Source organism: Tetrao urogallus (assembly GCF_951394365.1).
Source record: "Tetrao urogallus genome assembly, chromosome: 2".
NCBI lineage: Eukaryota > Metazoa > Chordata > Aves > Galliformes > Phasianidae > Tetrao > Tetrao urogallus.
Window position 1 is genome coordinate 50,855,361 of NC_136814.1, and position 19,765 is coordinate 50,875,125.

Consider the following 19,765-nt stretch of genomic DNA (forward strand, 5'->3'; position numbering starts at 1 on the left):
GGAAAGCTATAATGAGGTTTTTCTGTGATTCTGTTTTTGCTCAGGCATAACAGGAACTGTTTTCCAGGCTATTTTCCAAGGCTGGGTCATTTAGGCACCCTCACGGTAATAAAGTAGAATATACCCAGTTATTATATATCCAGAGAGATATATTTGAGAAGTCAAGTGGATTTGTATTTCAATTTGGATTAATGCTCTTTGGTGCCAGCTTTGGGATCCCTTTCTGCTTCAGTAACAGAAGACAGACAGGACAATCCAACAGTTAACACACATAACTGAGAGGCAGTTTTCTAGTTAGTTGTGTGAGCACAGATCTAGATCCGTTCACCCTCGCTCAAGACACCTGTTGTACACTAAATATTTTTACAGGTGTCTATTCAGTCTTTGTTATTCAACTAGCCTTGGATAACCAATCTTGTGTTTCCCCAGACCCTTAGATCTGTTACTGTTATTTGTCGCTGTACCTATCTTAATAGAAGTGGCAGCGTTTTCAGAGTGAACATGTAAATTCTAATTTCAGCAGTTGAGATCAGAGCCACTCAATAATTTTTGGCCTTTTTCAGTGCATAGACTCTGAAATATTTTCTTGTCTTGATGGTGTTACATAAACCATACAGCAAAGCATATGGGCAGTAAGTTTAGTGTTTGTTGGGCCCTTTGAAGTAGCCTGAAGATCTCAATAGAGTCGTGGAGTATAAGTTGACTACCCAGAATTTTGTAATTTTAACTATCTATTATTAGATATGTTATCTGTTTGAGTTCTTTTTTTCATTTGCGTGTATTTCCTTGACATTCAATTACTGTGCTGGAAGCTGTGGTGTGCTTTTTCTCCGTATGGTCCATTGTGGGCCTCTCAGGTTTTCACACGTATTTGATCAGCTCCAATCAAACAACAAATGAAGATGTAAGTTCATAGTTTCTACATACATGTTTTTATATGGCAGTGAGATGATTAAAATTCATTGTGTGTTCTTTTCTGTAATTCTTAGACCAATCACAGGTGCATAGTTTTGTAAATGCCAAAGTAGGAAAAAAGGAATAAAATCGGTCACATTTGATTTGAACTGTCAGAAGAGCTCTTTTGGACTGTAGCTGTGGCTTGAAGATATTCTGCTTATACAGTGTGTCCATTATGACTTACACCCACAGGATCTGTATATTGAAAAAGGAAAATACAGAAGAGAGAATGCAAAGAAACAAGTATAATCATACATTTTAATTCAGTAGAAAATTTACCTGGAGTCCTAAATACCATTTGACTCAAAATATTATATACTCCAAAATAAAAATTTTGGAGTATGATGAATTCTCAAAATAATTTTTTCACCTTTTATCATATTTTTTCTAGTTTCCGTGCCATTCTGAGATCTAGGACCTCTAGTGAAGAGTATGTCATTAACTCAAAAGTCAACTTTCTCATTTCTGCACGTGTTTTTTTGTTGTTTTGGTGTAAGATTATATTTAACTTATTTTTTTAATTATTATTAACTGTGTAAAGACTTTTTGTGTCTTTTGCTAACTAACAAGTGAGAGATAGGAAATGAATGAAAGGAGAAAATAAAGCTAGTTAGCTAATGTTAGAAAACATGTTGGAGTTTAGCAGATACTCTAACAAATTACTGCAATATTAAAATTATTGTGATTTTCTGTTGTACCTTTTTAATAGGTATTTTTTAATATAAAAGTAGTATCTTAGAGACTGTCAAATAAATATTTGGTCATTACTTAAGGCAGCAGTTACAGTTATAAACTGGGAAAACTACATACAGAACAGGAAAAACTGCTTGGGCTTGGAATGTATGTCTGTAAGTGTTCAAACAAGAAGGCCTCACATCTCTTTTGGATTGTTGAAAGTCAAACTGCAGGGAATTGCAGCAGTATAACACAAATTAAAGCACACATTTTCAGCTGAATACAGTAAGGCATTTATTTAGTCAGGCTCTCAAGCACCTCACAAGCAGCAAAATAAGGTCGCCTAAAAAAAACCCCATAGAATGGGATAAAAGACAATAATGACTGCAATTGCTTTAATGACTACAATTGCTTCATAATATTTCAGAACCATTTGTGGGCTTTAAGGGAAAATAGTGCTGTGTGGACAGCTTGGAAGTTGCCTAAGAGTATGGGAAACAAGTGCTTTATTGCTGGCTATAACGGTATGTTGCAATTGAACCTCTTCTATGGAACAGGCTGTAATACCTGTAAAATTTAGCTTTGACCATCATGCAAAAAAATGTTTAGAGCTCATATTCCTACTGTGATTATATTTGTCCTTTGAGATTTTTGACTGTCTAAATTTATGGAGGCAGAGCTTGTGCTTACATGTAACAGTTTCCAGCTTTCATAATAGCCCAACGCTGTTAGGGAAGTGCAGTCTTGGGATTTCTCTGGTCTGCTTCTGTGAGCAGCATGCTGCTGTTTTGGGAACCCTTAATTTGCCTCAGTCATTTTCTGTATTGTATTACATCTGATGCAACTTGTTCCTATCTCTTCAGATTAAAGGATCATGGTCAAATAAAAGAGGTAAAGAAAACTATAATCCATACAGTTATGGCAACATCTTTACTAATTGCTGTGCTGCACTCTGTGGGCCCCTCTCTCCAAGGTAAGAGCATCAAAAGTATTGTTAGTGCAAGCGAAGGCACAATGATGATTGATTGGAAAAATATTCTTTCAGATTTCTTGAGTTTACTCAACAAATAATGTTTCTTTTTGCTGTCCTTTAAAAGCATTAATTGAATAGCAAGTTGGTAAACTGTGATTAAACTGAGTTAATGATTGTGTATAGTGATTGGATCCTATAAAATATGTGGATTTAAGGTTGATTTCTGAAATTAAAATAGAATTATTATTTGTTCTTTGTTAAAAACTGCTGGCAGTTAATAATTCTTTGTAATTAAATGTTGCATGATGAGCTATTGGAAGTTAAATAAACTCTTACAAATCTAATGCATGTGACATGAGTCTCTGAGAGAGATATATCTGGGTCTTAGATTCTGTAGCTAGTTTGATAATTATTTATTTTGTCTCTGAACTCTTTTATTTAAATGGATAATAACTTTTCTTAACTTATGCTACTTTTATCATATACAAGATCAGGACAATCTTGGTTCCCTTACACCGAAGTAATTCTAGAAAATCTTTGTGGTTTAATTTCTGACACATATTTCATTTTACAATTCTGCAATATTCTTATTGTCAGAGTTAGATACAGTTCTTTATCTTGATTTAATATGAGACAGAGCTAAGACTAGAGAAAGAATAACTGGCAGCAAGAAGGTCACCATTCTCATCTAACTTCAGTGCCCGGTGATCAGATAGCTGGTCTAATGCGTGTACAGTAGAGGCCCATTTCCCCAGTATGAGATGACTTTCATCTTGTAGATTAATTTTGTGGCGATACTTTTTGGTTGTAGCTTGTTTGCTTTGCCTGAAATGAGGTAAGACCTGAATCTGAACTACTGAGAAAAGAGGAAATGAGTTGATAGTTCAGTGGCTAAGGTGCATCTTTGAACGTGACGTCTCTGTCTTTGCTCTTATGAATACCAGAAACTCTTCCTCAGACTGTTAGGAGGTCAGCAGGAGAGGCTGGCGTCTTTTCCAATGAATGAGATAACTGAGTTATGATTTCTTTGTTCTAGGTTAACACTGTAATTCCTGTGTGGGAAAGAGTAATCCTGCATTTGCTTCTTGACTGTGGTGATTGTGCCTTAGGCCAACCCTGTAACCTTGCTGTTCTGTTTGACATAGAAAAATTTGATGCCTTGCTTCCAAATCTTTTGTTTGACCCTATGTGGAAATAAGTATTAAAGCCATACAAATATCTCTTACTATTTGAAATAACTACTTAGATGGATACAATTAGCCTCACGTGATAGACCAAACTGGCGTTGACTCTTGTGTTTTCACAGAGTTTGTACATTTTTTCCCTGAATTCCATGCACTAATGTAATTTATTTAGATGCTGAAGTACATGCAGAGTTTCTGCAGGGAGGTAGTTTGTGACTGATCAAAAATTTCACTCACTTCACAATGTAACTTATGGCATTGCATTTTTTGTACTTTCTTCCTGGTCTGAAATCAAACAAAGAGTCTAACATACTGTTTCAGAACAAAATTTCTCTGAAATATTTAATCTCAGCTACAACCCAAGTCACTAGATATTCAGATGTAATTTTCCTTAAATTCCAGTAAAGATGCCTTACTAGCAATTGCAACTTAAAATTCAAAATGGAATGTAGAATAAGATAATAATTTAAACTTTTCTCACTGCCATTAAAGATAGTGTTTCTCATTTAAAACTCAGAGAATTCAGAATACACTTCACATATCCTCAGCAGTAACTTTCAAACCTTAATTTGAATCATAGCTGTCAGCATAGGTCTAACTAGAGTTCTGACATAATAAGTCATACGCTATTTTGAAGCAGCTGATTTTTGAAGGAGTGCTTTCCACAAGGCAGATTTTAATTTCAGATGGATTTCTAAGTGTTGTGAGTGTACTTTAAAAATCTGTTCTGCAGATCTTCGTGAGGAGATCTTAAACTGTTTTATGAGTGGTGGAAGCATCATTGACGTTTGAGAGGGGAAATGCCTTAGCTATTTCTATGCATGTGCTTATCTTTCAAAATTGAGGCTATCTTGACTTAGGGATGATCTGGAAGTTCTATAAGTCAGCAAATAGAACTAGTTCCATGCTGACTTTAGCTCTTAGGTTTTTTAAGGCATTCCTGTCTTTTAGCAGCAGGATCTAAAATGCCTATGGTTAAAATTTTTAATCCTGTGGGGTTGTTTTGTTGTTGTTGTTTTCTGGTGGAGGCCAGGAGGAAATTAATTTTATTTAGCATTCTTGACCGATCAAACTTGTAGCTTTCCAGATGGGAAGCAACGCTGTTGATGTCACAGAAAAATACATTTTCATCTAAGACTTTAAAAGAAAAACTGTGAAAATGTAATTGAAACTAATTTAAAAACAAACAACAGCAAAAAAGAATGAATTGAAGCATAAGCTGTTGAAAAGTTCTTGTTTTGTATGGAAGTAGTGAGCTAATGTTCATGTAGATTACTGTATTACAGTCTTTATATTCACCTTTTTGTATGATTATTAACTAGCAGAACTGAAGTAGGGAATGAGTTCTCGAACTGGGGTGAAATTAAATATGGAACTTCAGCAAAATCTTTAACTGCATCAGGTGATTCCAGTTATTGTTCTTTAAAGTCTTATGTATGATTTTGTTTATTTCTATAATTTCCCACAAAACATTTTTTCTTAACATGTTTTTGTAAATACATCACTTTGATAAGAATAGTAGAACACTGAGCAGTTAACAGGTAGCTGTCATGAAGCAGCTGGGAAGTAAGTTGTCTAAACAAAAGCTTATCTTTCTTTCTAAATTTTATGATTAGCTTTTAGGAAATGAGTATTTCTGGAGTCTAACTCTTAATTGAAAGGTGTAAAAACAAAAGAACAAAAGATCCTTTGAAATAGACTCTGATTCAGAGTTTCCTGGTTAGTTTGTAATTTGTTTTCACACCTGTAGTTTAATATGCATATTTTCGAAGTACAGCTTCTAAGTCTTTTGTCCCGTTAAGCCTCCAGAGAAGTAGCCGGACAAATAACTGTACGGAAGGTATTACAAGGAAGCAGTAACTTTGCAGATAGTTAGAAATGAAGTCATGCACTTATTCAGTTGATTAAAAGGTGACATTTGAAGATATTGGTAATATATTAATGTCTGTGGACTGCTGTAAGATTTCTCTTTTGTTTAGAGGAGGTAATTAGTGAACAAGAGTTGTTCTAACTCTCTTTTTCTTTATTTTGATTATTCCATAGCTTAATCGACAGAAGAGGATTTATACAACCAGATACGCCACAATTAGCAGGACCATCAAATGGCATTACTATGTATGGGGCCACACAATCTCAGAGCAACATGGTAGGAATCATCCCATAGTGTTGTTCATCAAGATTCCTGTGAATGTTTTCCTTCTCCACTTTCATGTGAACTAATCAAGTAATAACTAACGGGATACAGCTGACACTGGGTGGAATGACTTCTTTATTAACAGTAAAGAAAGAAGAACATTGTAATGTATGTTTTGCATAGTGTGATAGTTAATGCTCCCGGATTTTGAAAAAGAGAGGCTTTTCTTGCTGTTGCTTTATTGAGTATACTGGTGTTTTGACTTGTGCTCTTGATATGTGCTATGTTTTGAACTGGAATATTCAAGTATTGTAGACTTGCTCTGGTTCATTGGTTCCCAGCTGACTGTTATTTGGTGTAGCACTTTGTGTATTTGTTTCCTTCTTTGCTTGTATGCTGCAGTTTTGCATAGACTAATATGTTTTAAAAAGCAAAGATGAACAAAGGAGTTTCTAAGGGACAAGTACAATGAAGGAAGAGCAGGAGGACAGTGAGCTTTCAGTGAACAAAATATGGCAACTGGATTGTTGCAGCAAAACTTTAAAACATTTTGAAACTGTGCCAATAGTTTTTGCTTTTTTTTTTTTTTTGCTGGTAGCAATTACTATCGTAATGGAAGATAAGATTTCCAGTGCCAAGAAGAAGAGAATAACTCAGAGATCTTTTTCCAAAGGCAAGCATCTTACCTATGTGCCTGTTTTTGAGTTGTTTTCCACATATCCTGAATTTTAAGATTTTGTCAAAGAAGCCGTGAGTTATGTACTCTGCCAACAAAGAGAAGGCCACAAAGCCTTCCAATGTAACTCCAAACAAATTAGTTCCAGCATTGCTAATAAACTGATATAAAATTATTGCTCCAGTTCCTATGCTTTTTCTACTTATTAAGTGAAGGATTCATTGTTTTCCTTTATGAAGAAGTGTATTAGAATCATAGTCTGAATTCTTTGTGAGATTCAGTTGTACAGAACAAGGTAGTGCTCTGTGGAAATTTTACTCAAAAAAATTTAACCCTGGAAAGGAGTTGTTGTCACAGGAGGGTAAAGAAAGCAAAACTCAAGATAGCCCAAGTTCTTTCAGGGACTGCCTGAACTTTCTGACTTTGTGAAGGTGTTTCTTATTTATGATCATAAGCCCTGAATAGGTTCTTTGCATTAAACTTTGTTAACCTTATAGGAATTGAAGTCGCATTGTAAGAAGGCATTGTATGAGTTATTAATGAGCAAATCTTGTACCAGTTTGATTGAAGATTGGCCGAATTTGTCTGCAGAAATGGAGATACCTGTTATACTATTCCTTTAAGTCAAGCAGGTAGCTGTTATGATTTTAGAGTGTAATACTTGTAAATACACAAGTGCATTTCTTCGAGGATTTGAACTCCTTACGTCCTAGGACATTTCATTATCTGAGCCAGGACAGGTTTAGGTTCTTCAACAGTTATCAAAGTCACTTTGAAATGTACAGCTTTCATTCCTGAAAATGATCTCACAGAAGAAGTTTTAAATATGTATCGGGGTCATATTTTATATGGAGGAATCTCTTTGAGACACTGATGCCATTTTATCTCAGGGTAATATTCCTGGTCTGTATCCAAGACCGGTTGGATTCTAGTGGCAGCTGGCTGTTAGCATTACAATTCCTCTAGTGTGCTGCTGCAAGCTTTTAAAGATCTGCTTAGTTTCCTTGTCTCTCTAGCACTGTTTTCTCTTCCCTATTCATATTCTTCTTTCCTGAATTGTTTGGGGTATAGGAAATTATAAACTCATTTCCTACCTGCAGCAGTGCACTGAGATACAACTTCTTAATTGTTCTTGTTTAATGTTTTGCTTTTACTGCGTTCTAAGGTAGTTGACCTTGAACCTATCTTTGTTCTTCTCTCTCCTATTTCTTATCTCACAAAGCATCAAACAAAAAAACTAATTTTCCTAATTCAAAGATCTCCTCCACATATCGGACTCTTTAAAATAAGTTTTGATTCACCTTACTACTTGCTTAGTTGCCTTCAGCCATTCTACTTGGCTTCAAGATTTCCCATTGCTACTTAAATATGACTGGATTAATCAAGTAAAATGTCATCATTCTGTTTAAAACTTTCCCCATGAAGTGACTTGTAATGCTTTTCCCTGCTTTCCATAACCAGTCTCTCTCATCCCAGTATACAATCTTAGTTTCTTCAGAAGTTTGGGGGCAGCAGTGCTGGGAATGCCAACCATTCACTTGGTCTCCCAAAAAAGACTGCTGTAGTTTTTTTGAATGAAAGGCAGTGTATTTCACTTTATGGTAGAGGATAAACAAGGGACATGACATTCAATTTATTTTAGAGAAGGAATTGCTACAAAATTCTCTAGAATTCCTTTTACTCAGAGTTCAGAAGTGGATGTCAGAATTTCCTTTGGAGATTGAAGTTTTCAGTAGTTGACTGGCTCAAGCCCAACACTGCAGTGGATGTGGAACTGGAGAAGGAAAATCTTTGTGGAAGAAAAGTTTTTCTTTTTAACACTTGCTGACAAAGATTAGGCAATACATGGAATGCTATTCTGCCTTCCCTTCTGGAATGTTGCATATCTCTTGGAAGTAAAGGCAGAGACCTACAGTGAAAAATGTGTTCTTAGAGCTGAGGCTGGAAGGTCTCAAAGAAGTGTTTTGAAGGGTGTATATCTGAAACTTCAGCTTGTATTAGTATACATTCAGAAAAGGAGAAATAAAGTGATATTCCTTGACTTAAAATCTAAATCACCAGGGATAATTACGCTATTTTAGCAAGTTGACTGACTGTAGGAAATCAGTTATCAGAAGTCTGAAGTGTATTCTAGTACAGTTTTATAGCAAGACTCCTTTAATTTTTTTCAAGAATACATTACATCTTATGTCTGTATTGAATCTCAAGTTCTAGATATTATCCGCAATATAACAATATTATCCGCAATATACAATCCACTGAATGTGCTAAAATGTCTCTTGCCAATTGATATTAAAGAAAAAATTTAATGAGTGTTTTCTGTCACGCTTTTACTCTCTTTTCCCTCATTCCATTCTCTCCCTCAAATCTTTTACCCATTGACTTTTGGCCCTTTGTAAATAGAATTATTTTGCCTCATCCAAATAGCCTCTGGTCATTTTAAAAATCTTTTTGATACTTCATGTTCTATTTTGCTTGCATTCATTCTAATGTATCTCCTAGCAGAGGTCATTGTTTCTGCATTTAAGTTTAAAAAAAATAATAATAAATCAATCAATCTACATTTGAGCTTGCCAGACACTAGTTTTCAATGCAATACCTTATCTCTTATTCAGGATACCATCTGTGGGGTGCTGTTTTTGTATTTAAATTTTTTTTTGTGATAATTTTTGCCTTTGAGACATGGAATATTTCATATAAGATCTGTTCTGGTTTTTTTATTGACTTTATTTGGCACGACCTCAGAAAGTCGGGGTTTGTTAAAAAAGTTTGTTGTTATCAGTGCTTCAAAGGCCCGTACTACTATTTCTTTTAATTTTATTTTTTAGGTCTTTATATAAAAAGAGCTTTTTCTCCTGTTCTGTCCTTACTGGTTGCCTTATGTTAGTAAGATTTGAAGCTATAATCACTTTTCTGAAGGTCAGTACCACATATAATTTTATTTTCTGAAACATTCCCAGTGCTTTTGATCTCTTTTTCAATATAATTTTAAATTCATTAGCCAACTTCTTAATATTCTTATCCACATGACAGGCATGATTGCTTGGAGCTAATGATGTGTAGATCTAATATTTCCATAGTATTTCCCTATTAGCATTTTATTGCTAATTATTTTTACAAGATCTTCATTAGTTTCATTGCCCAAGTATTTCTCTTCTCATTCTAAAGAAGTGGAGGTTGTGTGAAATGCAGCATCTTAACCATTATGAAATCATTTCTTTGTAAGGTTTGCTTTCTTGTTACTATGGAAAAGTTCTTAATTCTTAAACCCATCAGCTACTATTACCTGAATCTGCTCTTCTGCAGTATTTAGCTTTATCATAAAAGCCTGAGTTGATTCTTGGGTTTTAATTCAGGGTCTTTTCCTTTTTAGTAGTCCATTGTAAAGAAATACAGAATCCATCTCACTCTATGCACTTTTTTTTTTCCTTAAAGAGGAACTTGCTGTGTTTATTTTTACTGTATGTCTTCAGAAATTCTCTAGTGCCTTATTGAAGTGCTACATTTTACTTCTGTCTGCCTTTGTATCAGGACAGGTTCATTTTATAAAGAAATTCACTTATTATCCAGCATTACAGGTATCTCTCTATCAGTGCTCAGATTATCCAGTGCTTGTTATCCAGACTCCCTTATATTCCATTCCCCGTTTCCTCACTGCAAGTTCAGTAGTTAAAGGGTTTATTTTCTCTTTTATTCTATTACAGTGCATGTGCAACTTAAGATTAACTTAAGAAACGTGCAGCAAGTTCCCTCTTGAATGTTCACAGCAGTATTTCTACTACTGTTTTGCAAAAAGGATTCCAGCTGATCCAGGGAATATTTACTCTGACTTGTCCCATTGTTCTTTCCCCTTTGATTTTCATATTCTCATTATTAGAGGTAAATATTTCTACAATGACAATAAGAAGATCAGCAAGGATTGGGGCCCCACTTTGCTCAGAGTTTTACAGATGTGTTCCCTGTAGTACAGTGATTTTTCATGGCCTCAGACAGAACTTGGGGATCTTACCTAGTCAGCGTTTACTGCAGCCAAGCAGAGCAGTATCAGAGTGCACAGACAAGACTTCTTTCAGAGGTTTTGCTCCTGGACTTCCCCCACTATGTTCTAAGCATTCCTGAGCATTCAGTCCACACGAAGAAGCTGTTAACTAGTCTTGAAGTAAAATCCCTGGAAGACTGGAGTAGCCGACCCTTTACGTCTGAGCTGTTTCTCTCCACTGACCACTCTGTTGCACTGCACTTCTTGTTAGTCAAGCTGTCCACTATCTGCTGTGCTCGTGGCTTGGCTGCTGGACATACCATGATGCTGGCTGTGGAATCCTACAGCCCTTGTGAACAGTTACACAGCTCCATCTCTCCACTTTTGCTCATCTGTTATATCTATTTAGTATGATATTTCAGCATCTTTTCTGTTACTGCCTAGCACTGTCATTCAGTGTTGCCAGATGTCTGAACTTTCTGTTTGTACTTCATTCAGAGATGCTCAGATAATTCAACCTATTTTTCCTTCATCTTTGAGGACTGAAAAATTCTTTAATGTTACCAGCATTAGAACAATTTCAACCCAGTTAATTTTAAATTCAAAGTAATTTATCTCCACATTGGCATTAGAAATGCAAAAACAACACTGCCATGTACAAGAGCTTCGTTAACATGTGTTTCATGTAGCTTAGGGAAAAAGCTGATTTTCTAGAGAAAATTAAGACTATTGTTTCAGGCAAAGTTGTTTGTATTTATTTGTGAAATAAACTCACTTTTAGATTGCGTCTAATTTGTTTTGGTTAGTGCTTTTAATGTAAAAAATAAAGTGATGGCTGAAATTTTCATGGGTATATATATTGAAATTCTGTACTTGTAGAATTTATTAAACGTCTTACCTTTGGAATATGCTGTTCCTCTGAAACAGTGGAAATCGCAAGTAGAAAATAAAATCAGTAGATCTGAAGTAAGAAGGTACCGGTGGAATAATTTCTACAGTAGTTTTTAACTATTTAGATTTCAGAGCTTGGCTTCTTTTTTTCTTGTGACTTAACAGCTGGTAGACCTTTGTCCATAGATTGCATTTAGTTAAGAATCATATCCTAAATCTGGGGGGGGGGAAACATGCCAGCCATATAAACAAATCTTTGTTATTTTTTTATTTTTCCTGATTTCCTTGATTCTGATTTCTTTGTTTCTGATTTCTTTGTTTAGTTTACTATTAGTCTACTGGTGTAGTATGTGCTGCTTCTATCACATGTTTTTGAGAGCTTCATTTAACCCATCTACCTAGTTGCTTTTGAAAGTTGATCACAGCCTTTTGTTGCACATGAGGTATTTCGTGATAATAGCTCATTAAAAAAAAATATAGAGGGGAAAAAATAAAGCCTGAAATTGTGTGTCTGAGTAAGATAAGAGGCTTTATGGAAGTCACAGTTGCATGGAAAATGAAGAGATGGACAGCGCCTGAAAAAGTTCTACAGCATTCTGTTTAATGCTGCTTTGTCTTTCTGGTGTTGATTCAGTTGAGATGTGGTAGAGTTCAGTAAAAAGAAAATTAATTCAGACTGTACAAAGAGTTCAAGTAAATTACCTCCAGCTATTTTAAGACTGTGAACTTGTATTGCCTCAACATATTAAATAATGATTTGCTTTTGAAGAACTGTGCTGAAGCTTCACTAAAGCAGTAAGTCAGTTGCTAAAATTGTTTGTTTTCAATGTATGCAGTAGTTATAGGTGTTCCTTTATTTAACATGCTTTTTAGTTACTGTTTTTCAGATAGGATTTTCCAGGGATTTTGTTTGTCTTTTCTGAAGTTTGAAGAGCTGGGTAACAGATTTTTAAGGTCTGTGTAGGAAGGTTGGTTCGAGGGCTGTAGTTTCATTTAAACGAGCAGAATTGCATAACAGCATATTGATCAAGAATAAGTTTTCACAGTGAATTAGTAATTGAAAGCATGACTTCAAAAAGTGCTGAACAATTTTCTCCTTAGGAAGGTACTTAGACAAGTTTTGGCTTTAAGCCTATGAATAATTCCCCTGAAATTATTTGGGACTACTTAAATTGTTCAGCTGGAGCAGTTCAGTATTATGTAGGGAAAAAAAATTGTCTGTAATTTGTGCAAACTCAGTTTATATAAAAGCCAGTTAATTTGTTTTTCTGAAAGAGGAAGTATTGGATAGTGTAAGGATTAGACTTCTGCCTGTCAAGAAGTGTTTGGTCTCAGGGTCCTGAAACACTTAGCTGTGTTTAAAATATGTGCTTATCTACTGAGACTAAGTAGTCAGCTTGCAAGCTTTTGGAATATGATGGCATGTGCATCCATCATCAGGTAGCATCAGAAGACCTGAAAATATCAGAGGAACCACTCATAGTAATGGTTTTCATCATATACTAAAGGAAGCAGAAGACTTTCTGTGAGTTTGCATCACAGTGCAAACATGAATGGGAATTTTCTGTGAATTGCTGTGTCAGTAACACTTAGGTTAGGACTGGAAATATCTTGAACCGATGTTGGATTTGTAATGTCTTTCAGTAATTTGACATAGATTGAAGGAGATAGTCAGAAAGTAGAATATCTTTCTTTAACAGAATCCTTTAATTAAGAATAAACGTGTGTGTGTGCTGTGTGTGTGTGTATACGTAATATCTTGCTTCCAAATTTTCTTTACTGCATTGAATTTATAGCGGTATTATTTATCTTTTGTCTTGCACAACAGAACAGTAGTGGTGCAAATGAATCAAGCAGGATTTTGAAAATCTACTGATGTTATAATTGACGAATTAATACATTTTGACTTTAGAAGCTCTCAAAATCATTCCAGTTAATGTTAAAGAAACCTAATTTGGCAGTAGATGTGCTGGCCCCTTAGTGAGCTGAAACCCCCGCCTGTATTGTCATCTCCGGGAATGAATGACAATTTTATATCAACAGTGTTTGGGAATGATGCAGTGCCAAAAGTGTTCCTGGTAATATTCACTGAACTTAATTGGATTTATATAACGCTGAATTTGTCTTGCTACTGTGGAACTGCTTGCCAGAAAACTTGTAGGCTGACTTGATTCATTATATTATCAAAATTAAGTTGATCAAGAAGCAGCCTAATAACTGTGCAGGTTGTTTTTTTCTATCAATTAATATATAGACAGTGCTGCCTTATTTGCATACATCTTCTAGAGTAAGAATATATTTATTAAATTGGAAAATAAAGTGGGATCACAGAGGTAATGCTGATGCCTGTATTTACATAAAATAATCATCAGCATCCAAAAAATCTGTAGTGCTTTAGTTCTTACTCATAAAGACCAGTAAAATAAAAGACACTTGCCTACTGTTTATGAACATGGGATAAAGTTTGAATTTTGCCTTTGGGCTTCTCTGAACTGCCAAGCACTGCCAGCTGCACAAGTATGAAACAAGTAGAGAGGAAGTGATGTACCTGCCTGTTTCTGTCACAGAATCACAGAATCACAGAATCACAGAATCACCCGGGTTGGAAGGGACCTCAAGGATCATGTAGTTCCAACCCCCCTGCCTAGCAGGGCCACCAAACATACACATTTAGATCAGGTTGCCCAGGACCCCGTCCAACCTGGCCTTGAACACGTCCAAGGACGGGGCATCCACAACCTCCCTGGGCAGCCCGTTCCAGGGCCTAACCACTCTCCTCGTAAAGAACTTCCCCCTAACATCCAACCTAAATCTTCCCTCCTTCAACTTGGATCCATTTCCCCTAGTCCTGCTATTGTCAGCCCTTATGAAGAGTTTACTCCCCTCCTGGGTGTAGGTTCCCTTCAGGTATTGATAGGCTGCAATGAGGTCGCCCCGCAGCCTTCTCTTCTCCAGGCTGAACAAGCCCAACTCCCTCAGCCTGTCCTCATAGGGGAGGTGCTCTAGCCCCCTGATCATCTTAGTCGCCCTCCTCTGGACCCTTTCCAAAATCTCCATGTCTTTCTTGTACTGAGGGCTCCACACCTGGACACAGTACTCCAGATGGGGCCTCACAAGAGCCGAGTAGAGAGGGACAATCACTTCCCTGTCCCTGCTGACCACCCCTCTCCTGATGGAGCCCAGGATCCCATTTGCCTTTCGAGCTGCCAGAGCGCACTGCTGGCTCATGTTGAGTCTCTCGTCCATCAGGACCCCCAGGTCCTTCTCTGCCGAGCTGCTCTCAAGGATCACTCCTCCCAGCTTGTACGGGTGCCTGGGGTTCTTCCGGCCCAAATGCAAAACCTTGCACTTTGCCGTGTTGAACCTCATTAGGTTCACCCGAGCCCAGCTTTCCAGCCTGTCGAGGTCCCTCTGAATGGCATCCCTTCCTTCCACCGTATCAACCGCACCACTCAGCTTGGTGTCGTCTCCAATCAGGCAGGTTTTGCGTGTCCTATGCAGTGAGCTATGCAAGGACTGTTCAGCTTGGTTTTCCAAGTGGCTTCAAACAAGTCTAAGAAAGTATCTGTATTACAATATGTACAAAATACTACTTTGGAGGTAACAAAAAAACCCTTATGTGATCAGTGGAAATAATTTACTTTGATAATAATGCAAAGCCCTGACTTAGCTATGCATGCAGTGGGATTTTTGGATGGCTAACCATAGAATGATACTAATGTCTCTCCTTTTTTCTCTTCACATCCCATCCTTTCCCATACCGTTTGTCCATATTCTTTCTTTCTTTTTTCTGTTTTGTTTGCTTTATGATTTTTACGCCTTTCCGTTCTACAGTGTGACCAAGATCAGTGCATTCAGAGCACTAAATTCGTTTTGCAGGCTGCTGCCACCCCACTACTACAGAGTGAACCCAGCATAACTAGTGAAGAGCTACCTTTACCAGGAAAGACTTCTATCAGTGGGCCTTGTGCAACTCTAACTCTAGGGCAACCAACACCACCATCTTCCATGCCAAATCTCACATCAGACACGGGTTTGACAGACATGATACCCTTGAAAGAGGAACACGAAGGTCATCAGTTTCTTACTCCTGAAGAAGCTCCTTCACCCCCTGGGATGCTGCCAAGCGGAAGTCCTATTACACACAGCCATACAATGCACGTCCTGAGTCTAGCCAGCCAGGATTCTTTGCATGAAGACTCAGTACGTGGTCTTGTGAAGCTTAGCTCAGTTTGAACAGCTTCTTTGAACACTGCACCTTTTCTTGGTGTCTATACAAATCTTTACTTAACAGGAATGACACCGCAGTACCACTGTAAGACTTTGTAACATGGCTATAATGGAAACTTTATTGCATAATGGAGTCTACTAAAAAAAAACAGCTTCTTTTTTTCAGTGGAGCTATGGCATTTTTTTGACCAGGCTGTTAATGGCTATGCTTTGATGGTGACCACATCTCCTTTTTAAGAAAAAACAGAAATGGTCAATATTCTTGTTTCCTGCAGTTTGGGTACAGCAAGTTGGAATTCAGCCTGTAACAAAGACCATGTTCAGTACAAAAGAGAGATTCTTGGATGTAAGTGTCATGCTCTGTGTTCTATGCTCTTGTAATACACACTTGTTAAGGCTTACCACACTTGTGGCCAGAATGATCTGCACTTACATGTTATGCTACTAATATTTGAGATAGAAAAATTACCATTCCGTTTGTTAATACAAAAAAAAAAAAAAAAAAAAAGACTACGGATACGGATTTGCATGCCACGCTACGGTATGTGTTACAGTGGTGTTGGTATTAAGAGAAAGTGCTGCTTTTTTATTTGTGACTTTCAAAGTGCTGTTTCATTTAAAGACAGTGCAAATTAATGGACTATATATTTTTTTCAATTTATTAAAGTTTATTTTAATTTTTTCAGTGGTGCCTGGAAGATGGAGACTTACTGATTTGACCATGTTGCATATCATTTAACCTTCTGTTTTAAGTGTTTAGAATGAGATATTGTGTTGTGCCATACTACAAGATTCTTCCACTCCCTAATGTGATACAATTACCTGTGGACCTCCAATAAAATGACGTCCTCTATTTCTTGGGCACGTGTACAGTTATCCTTGTACAATTCTTCTGGGGAAAGATGGGAAGATTATGATTTATTGACATAGTTTGTGAAGGATATAACTGGAACATGTTAATGAAACCAGAGCTGCGGAGGAAAAGCTGCTTATGATAAGTTTTGCTTCAGCATCTTTCATGGCGTTGTTTGACATGTGTATTTGTTCCCATCACGAGTCTGTATTCGAAAATGGAAGAGTTTGTGTCTGCTTGAACTGTAATTCTATGTTCCGTGTGGCTAAAGGGTGAGGGGCTTTTGATTAAAGACAAAGAGACAGCTTAGTGAAGTAACCGTATCTGTAGCTACCTCCTGGCCATGGTGCTTCAATTATTGGTTTTCTAGTATTTTAAATGGAAATGTGGATTTCGAGCCAGTATTTTCTTTGTTTTGTGTTTTGTTTAAGTAAAGAGCAATTAAAAGGTTAAGAAGATTATTGGTTTTGATGATAGCTGATTGGCTTTTATACTGTATTTACCATACTTTTCAGGATATGGGACCTAGATTCTTCTTTTTCCATGACAAACTGATTTCAGAATGTAGTTTATCTTACGAGGTTATGACATTATAATGTGCACTAGTTCAGAAATGTAGCAGCTTTATATTGTTCACTCGTGGTCATTCTCTGACACCAAGCTAAAAATTAGTTTTTCATTGTTGGTAATGTGGATAATGAGCCTGCAGAAAACCAACCACCCATGCTATTGAAGTATCAAACAAAGATATTGACAGAAACTCTATTCCTTTAAAAATTCACAAGCAATCTGTTTGTATAATTAATTGTGCTAACTTGCGTAGTTCAGCAAGTGGAACATATCAACACCTTCTGACTGTACTGCAGTAGGAGGTCCACCAGTGGAGCTCTAGCAGAGAAGTCTGGCCCAGCTATTTTAGCCAACTTCCCACCACATTTCTGAAGCAGGACAGTCTCAAGTTCTTTCTACAAGCCAAACTACAGTGGCTCACTTGTTTCTGTTGATTGGTCTTCCAGTAATCCTCAAGTATCTACACTTATTTCTGTGTATGCTCTTGAAAATGAGTCATGACGCTCATTGTCTTGATTTCACCTTTCGCTGATGTGGCTTCTCATGTATGAAGCCATGAGCATCTGAATTAAAGGAGATGATGGATTGAGTGTTGGAGATGATTGTCTTGTCGGCCTGGCTAAAGAATCCCAGCTTTGAGTTTGTAGAACAGTACTTGACTGAATCATCATCTCGTAGCGTCTGTCAACTATGGATGCCCATGATACAGAAGGACAAGTCAAATATTCATCGCATGTTATATTTAATTTCCACTTTCCACTCATCAATGATGATGATCTCTGTTTCTAGCAAATTATTCTTTTCAAACTTGTTTTAAAATCCCTGAGGGATTTCATGTTTCCAGGAATACCAGCTTTGTGACAACATTTGTATGTCATTGCCACCAGGGAATAGTGCAGAAAGCTGCTCATCAGCTCTGAGCACACAACAAAGTCTGTGTTGGTTTTAACATGAAACAACAGGAAAAAGAGCAGTAGTATTAGCATGTTTATGCTGCTTTTCCTGTGAAACTTTTCACCATGTTTTTCAAACATTATTTCTTTGTTTATAATTGAGGAATAAGAACAAGCTAACAACACTGGAACAGAAGTTCTGGTGATGTTTTTGCTCACGACTTTAGTTTCTAAGATGACAGCCTTATGTTTTTAGCATTTTCTTTTTGTTTCTTTGTTGTTTTTTTTTTTTTGTTTGGTACTTCAGAGTAATTTAAATACTGATTTGTCTGTCTAGATACGTTTATTCACCCTATTACAACTTTTGTCTTCCTACTCATCTTGGTCTTTTTGAATGGCAACGTCTCTAACCTCTCTGACACAATTGCCTTGTGAGGACATCTGCTGGAAGATTTTGGAATTAAGTCTATTAACCCAAGTGGCGTGGTACTTGCAGTCTTTGATTGACAGCAGACAATGATTTAGCCGCAGGTTGATCGAAGAGGTGCCTCTGAAAGGATTTGGGGGGCCATTCTCCTCACCTCTATCTTGGCGCGTATCAGCTGTGGGAGCTCCCATACTTGGAATTTGAGTGTACATCAGGAGTGAGTCAGCAAAGTAACTTCATCTACTCATCATTCTACAGATCTTTTTGTTGTTTTATTTTTTATGAACTCTGATTACTGAACATTCACTCTAGATATTCAAAATAATAGTCCTAGTCAATATCACAGTGGGATTCTTCATTTCTGTTTTTGTTTGTTTGACAATTGCTATAATAATATTAAATAGTTCTAATGTTCACATGAGTTATAAACGTGACCTCAGTGAAAGTCAATATTTTCAAAAAGTATTCATTTTTCCATAAATCTGAAATCTTTGAATGTGTAGAAACTGGTTGGTTTATCTGATAAAAACTATTTATTCTAATTTGTTTTTCTTTAAATAACATTTTTTTTCCCTCCTAGATAGCTATAGAGCATATGGAGAATGAAGCTGTGCTTCATAAAGTGTTCTTAAAGGCTCTTTATTCTTGTGATTTCTCAAAGACATTTCTGTTTTAAGAAAGAGTTTTATATATTCATACCAGTTTGCCAGTAATGTAATAAATGTCATTTTTAATTGTATTTTTGTATGTCAGTGCATCCCTTAATGAGCTTTTCATCTCTTCTTGTTAATAGAAGGTGCAGGCAGATGTATTTGCATATGAAGTTATTGATGCAGGTTTATGTCTATATAAAGTAGTTAATACACTCAGTGACATTAGTTTTCTAGATGGAAGATCAGCTGCTTCGCTTTTAATTTAGTGAATGATCCTAGAAAAAGAAAACTGATCTCATAAACCGAAGACCTGTGTGGGAGCATATGCTACAAGGAAGAATACCAACTTCTTATGCTGTGGAGACTTCTTATTTGTTTAAATATACATGGGTCATTTTGAATCAACCCTAGCAAAAAGGACTTGGGAGTACTGATGGATGGCAGGCTGGATATGATCCAGCAATGTACCCTCATAGGCCAGAAAGCCAACTATATCCTAAGCCATGGAAAAAAAGCGTGGCCAGCAAGGCCAGGGAGCTGATCCTGCCCTTCTTGCTGGTGAGACCTGACCTAGAATACTTCATCCAGATGTGTAGTCCTCAGTACAGAGGAAACATGTACCTGTGGGAGCGCATCCAGAGGAACGGCACAGAGAGAATCCATGGGGTGG

The 19,765-nt window shown here is 36.8% G+C and overlaps 1 protein-coding gene across 1 annotated transcript in view; it reads left to right on the top strand.

Moving 5' to 3' along the window:
- Positions 1–15,705, top strand: part of ZDHHC14 (zDHHC palmitoyltransferase 14) — a gene marked incomplete at both ends in the record, with an annotated part of 108,724 nt that extends 93,019 nt beyond the window's left edge. The window contains 4 exons of the mRNA XM_079532575.1: positions 802–904; positions 2,496–2,605; positions 5,833–5,935; positions 15,304–15,705. Of these exons, the coding sequence (XP_079388701.1) occupies positions 802–904; positions 2,496–2,605; positions 5,833–5,935; positions 15,304–15,705 (718 nt within the window). The remainder of the gene's footprint in view (positions 1–801; positions 905–2,495; positions 2,606–5,832; positions 5,936–15,303) is intronic.
- Positions 15,706–19,765: the final 4,060 nt, after the last annotated feature.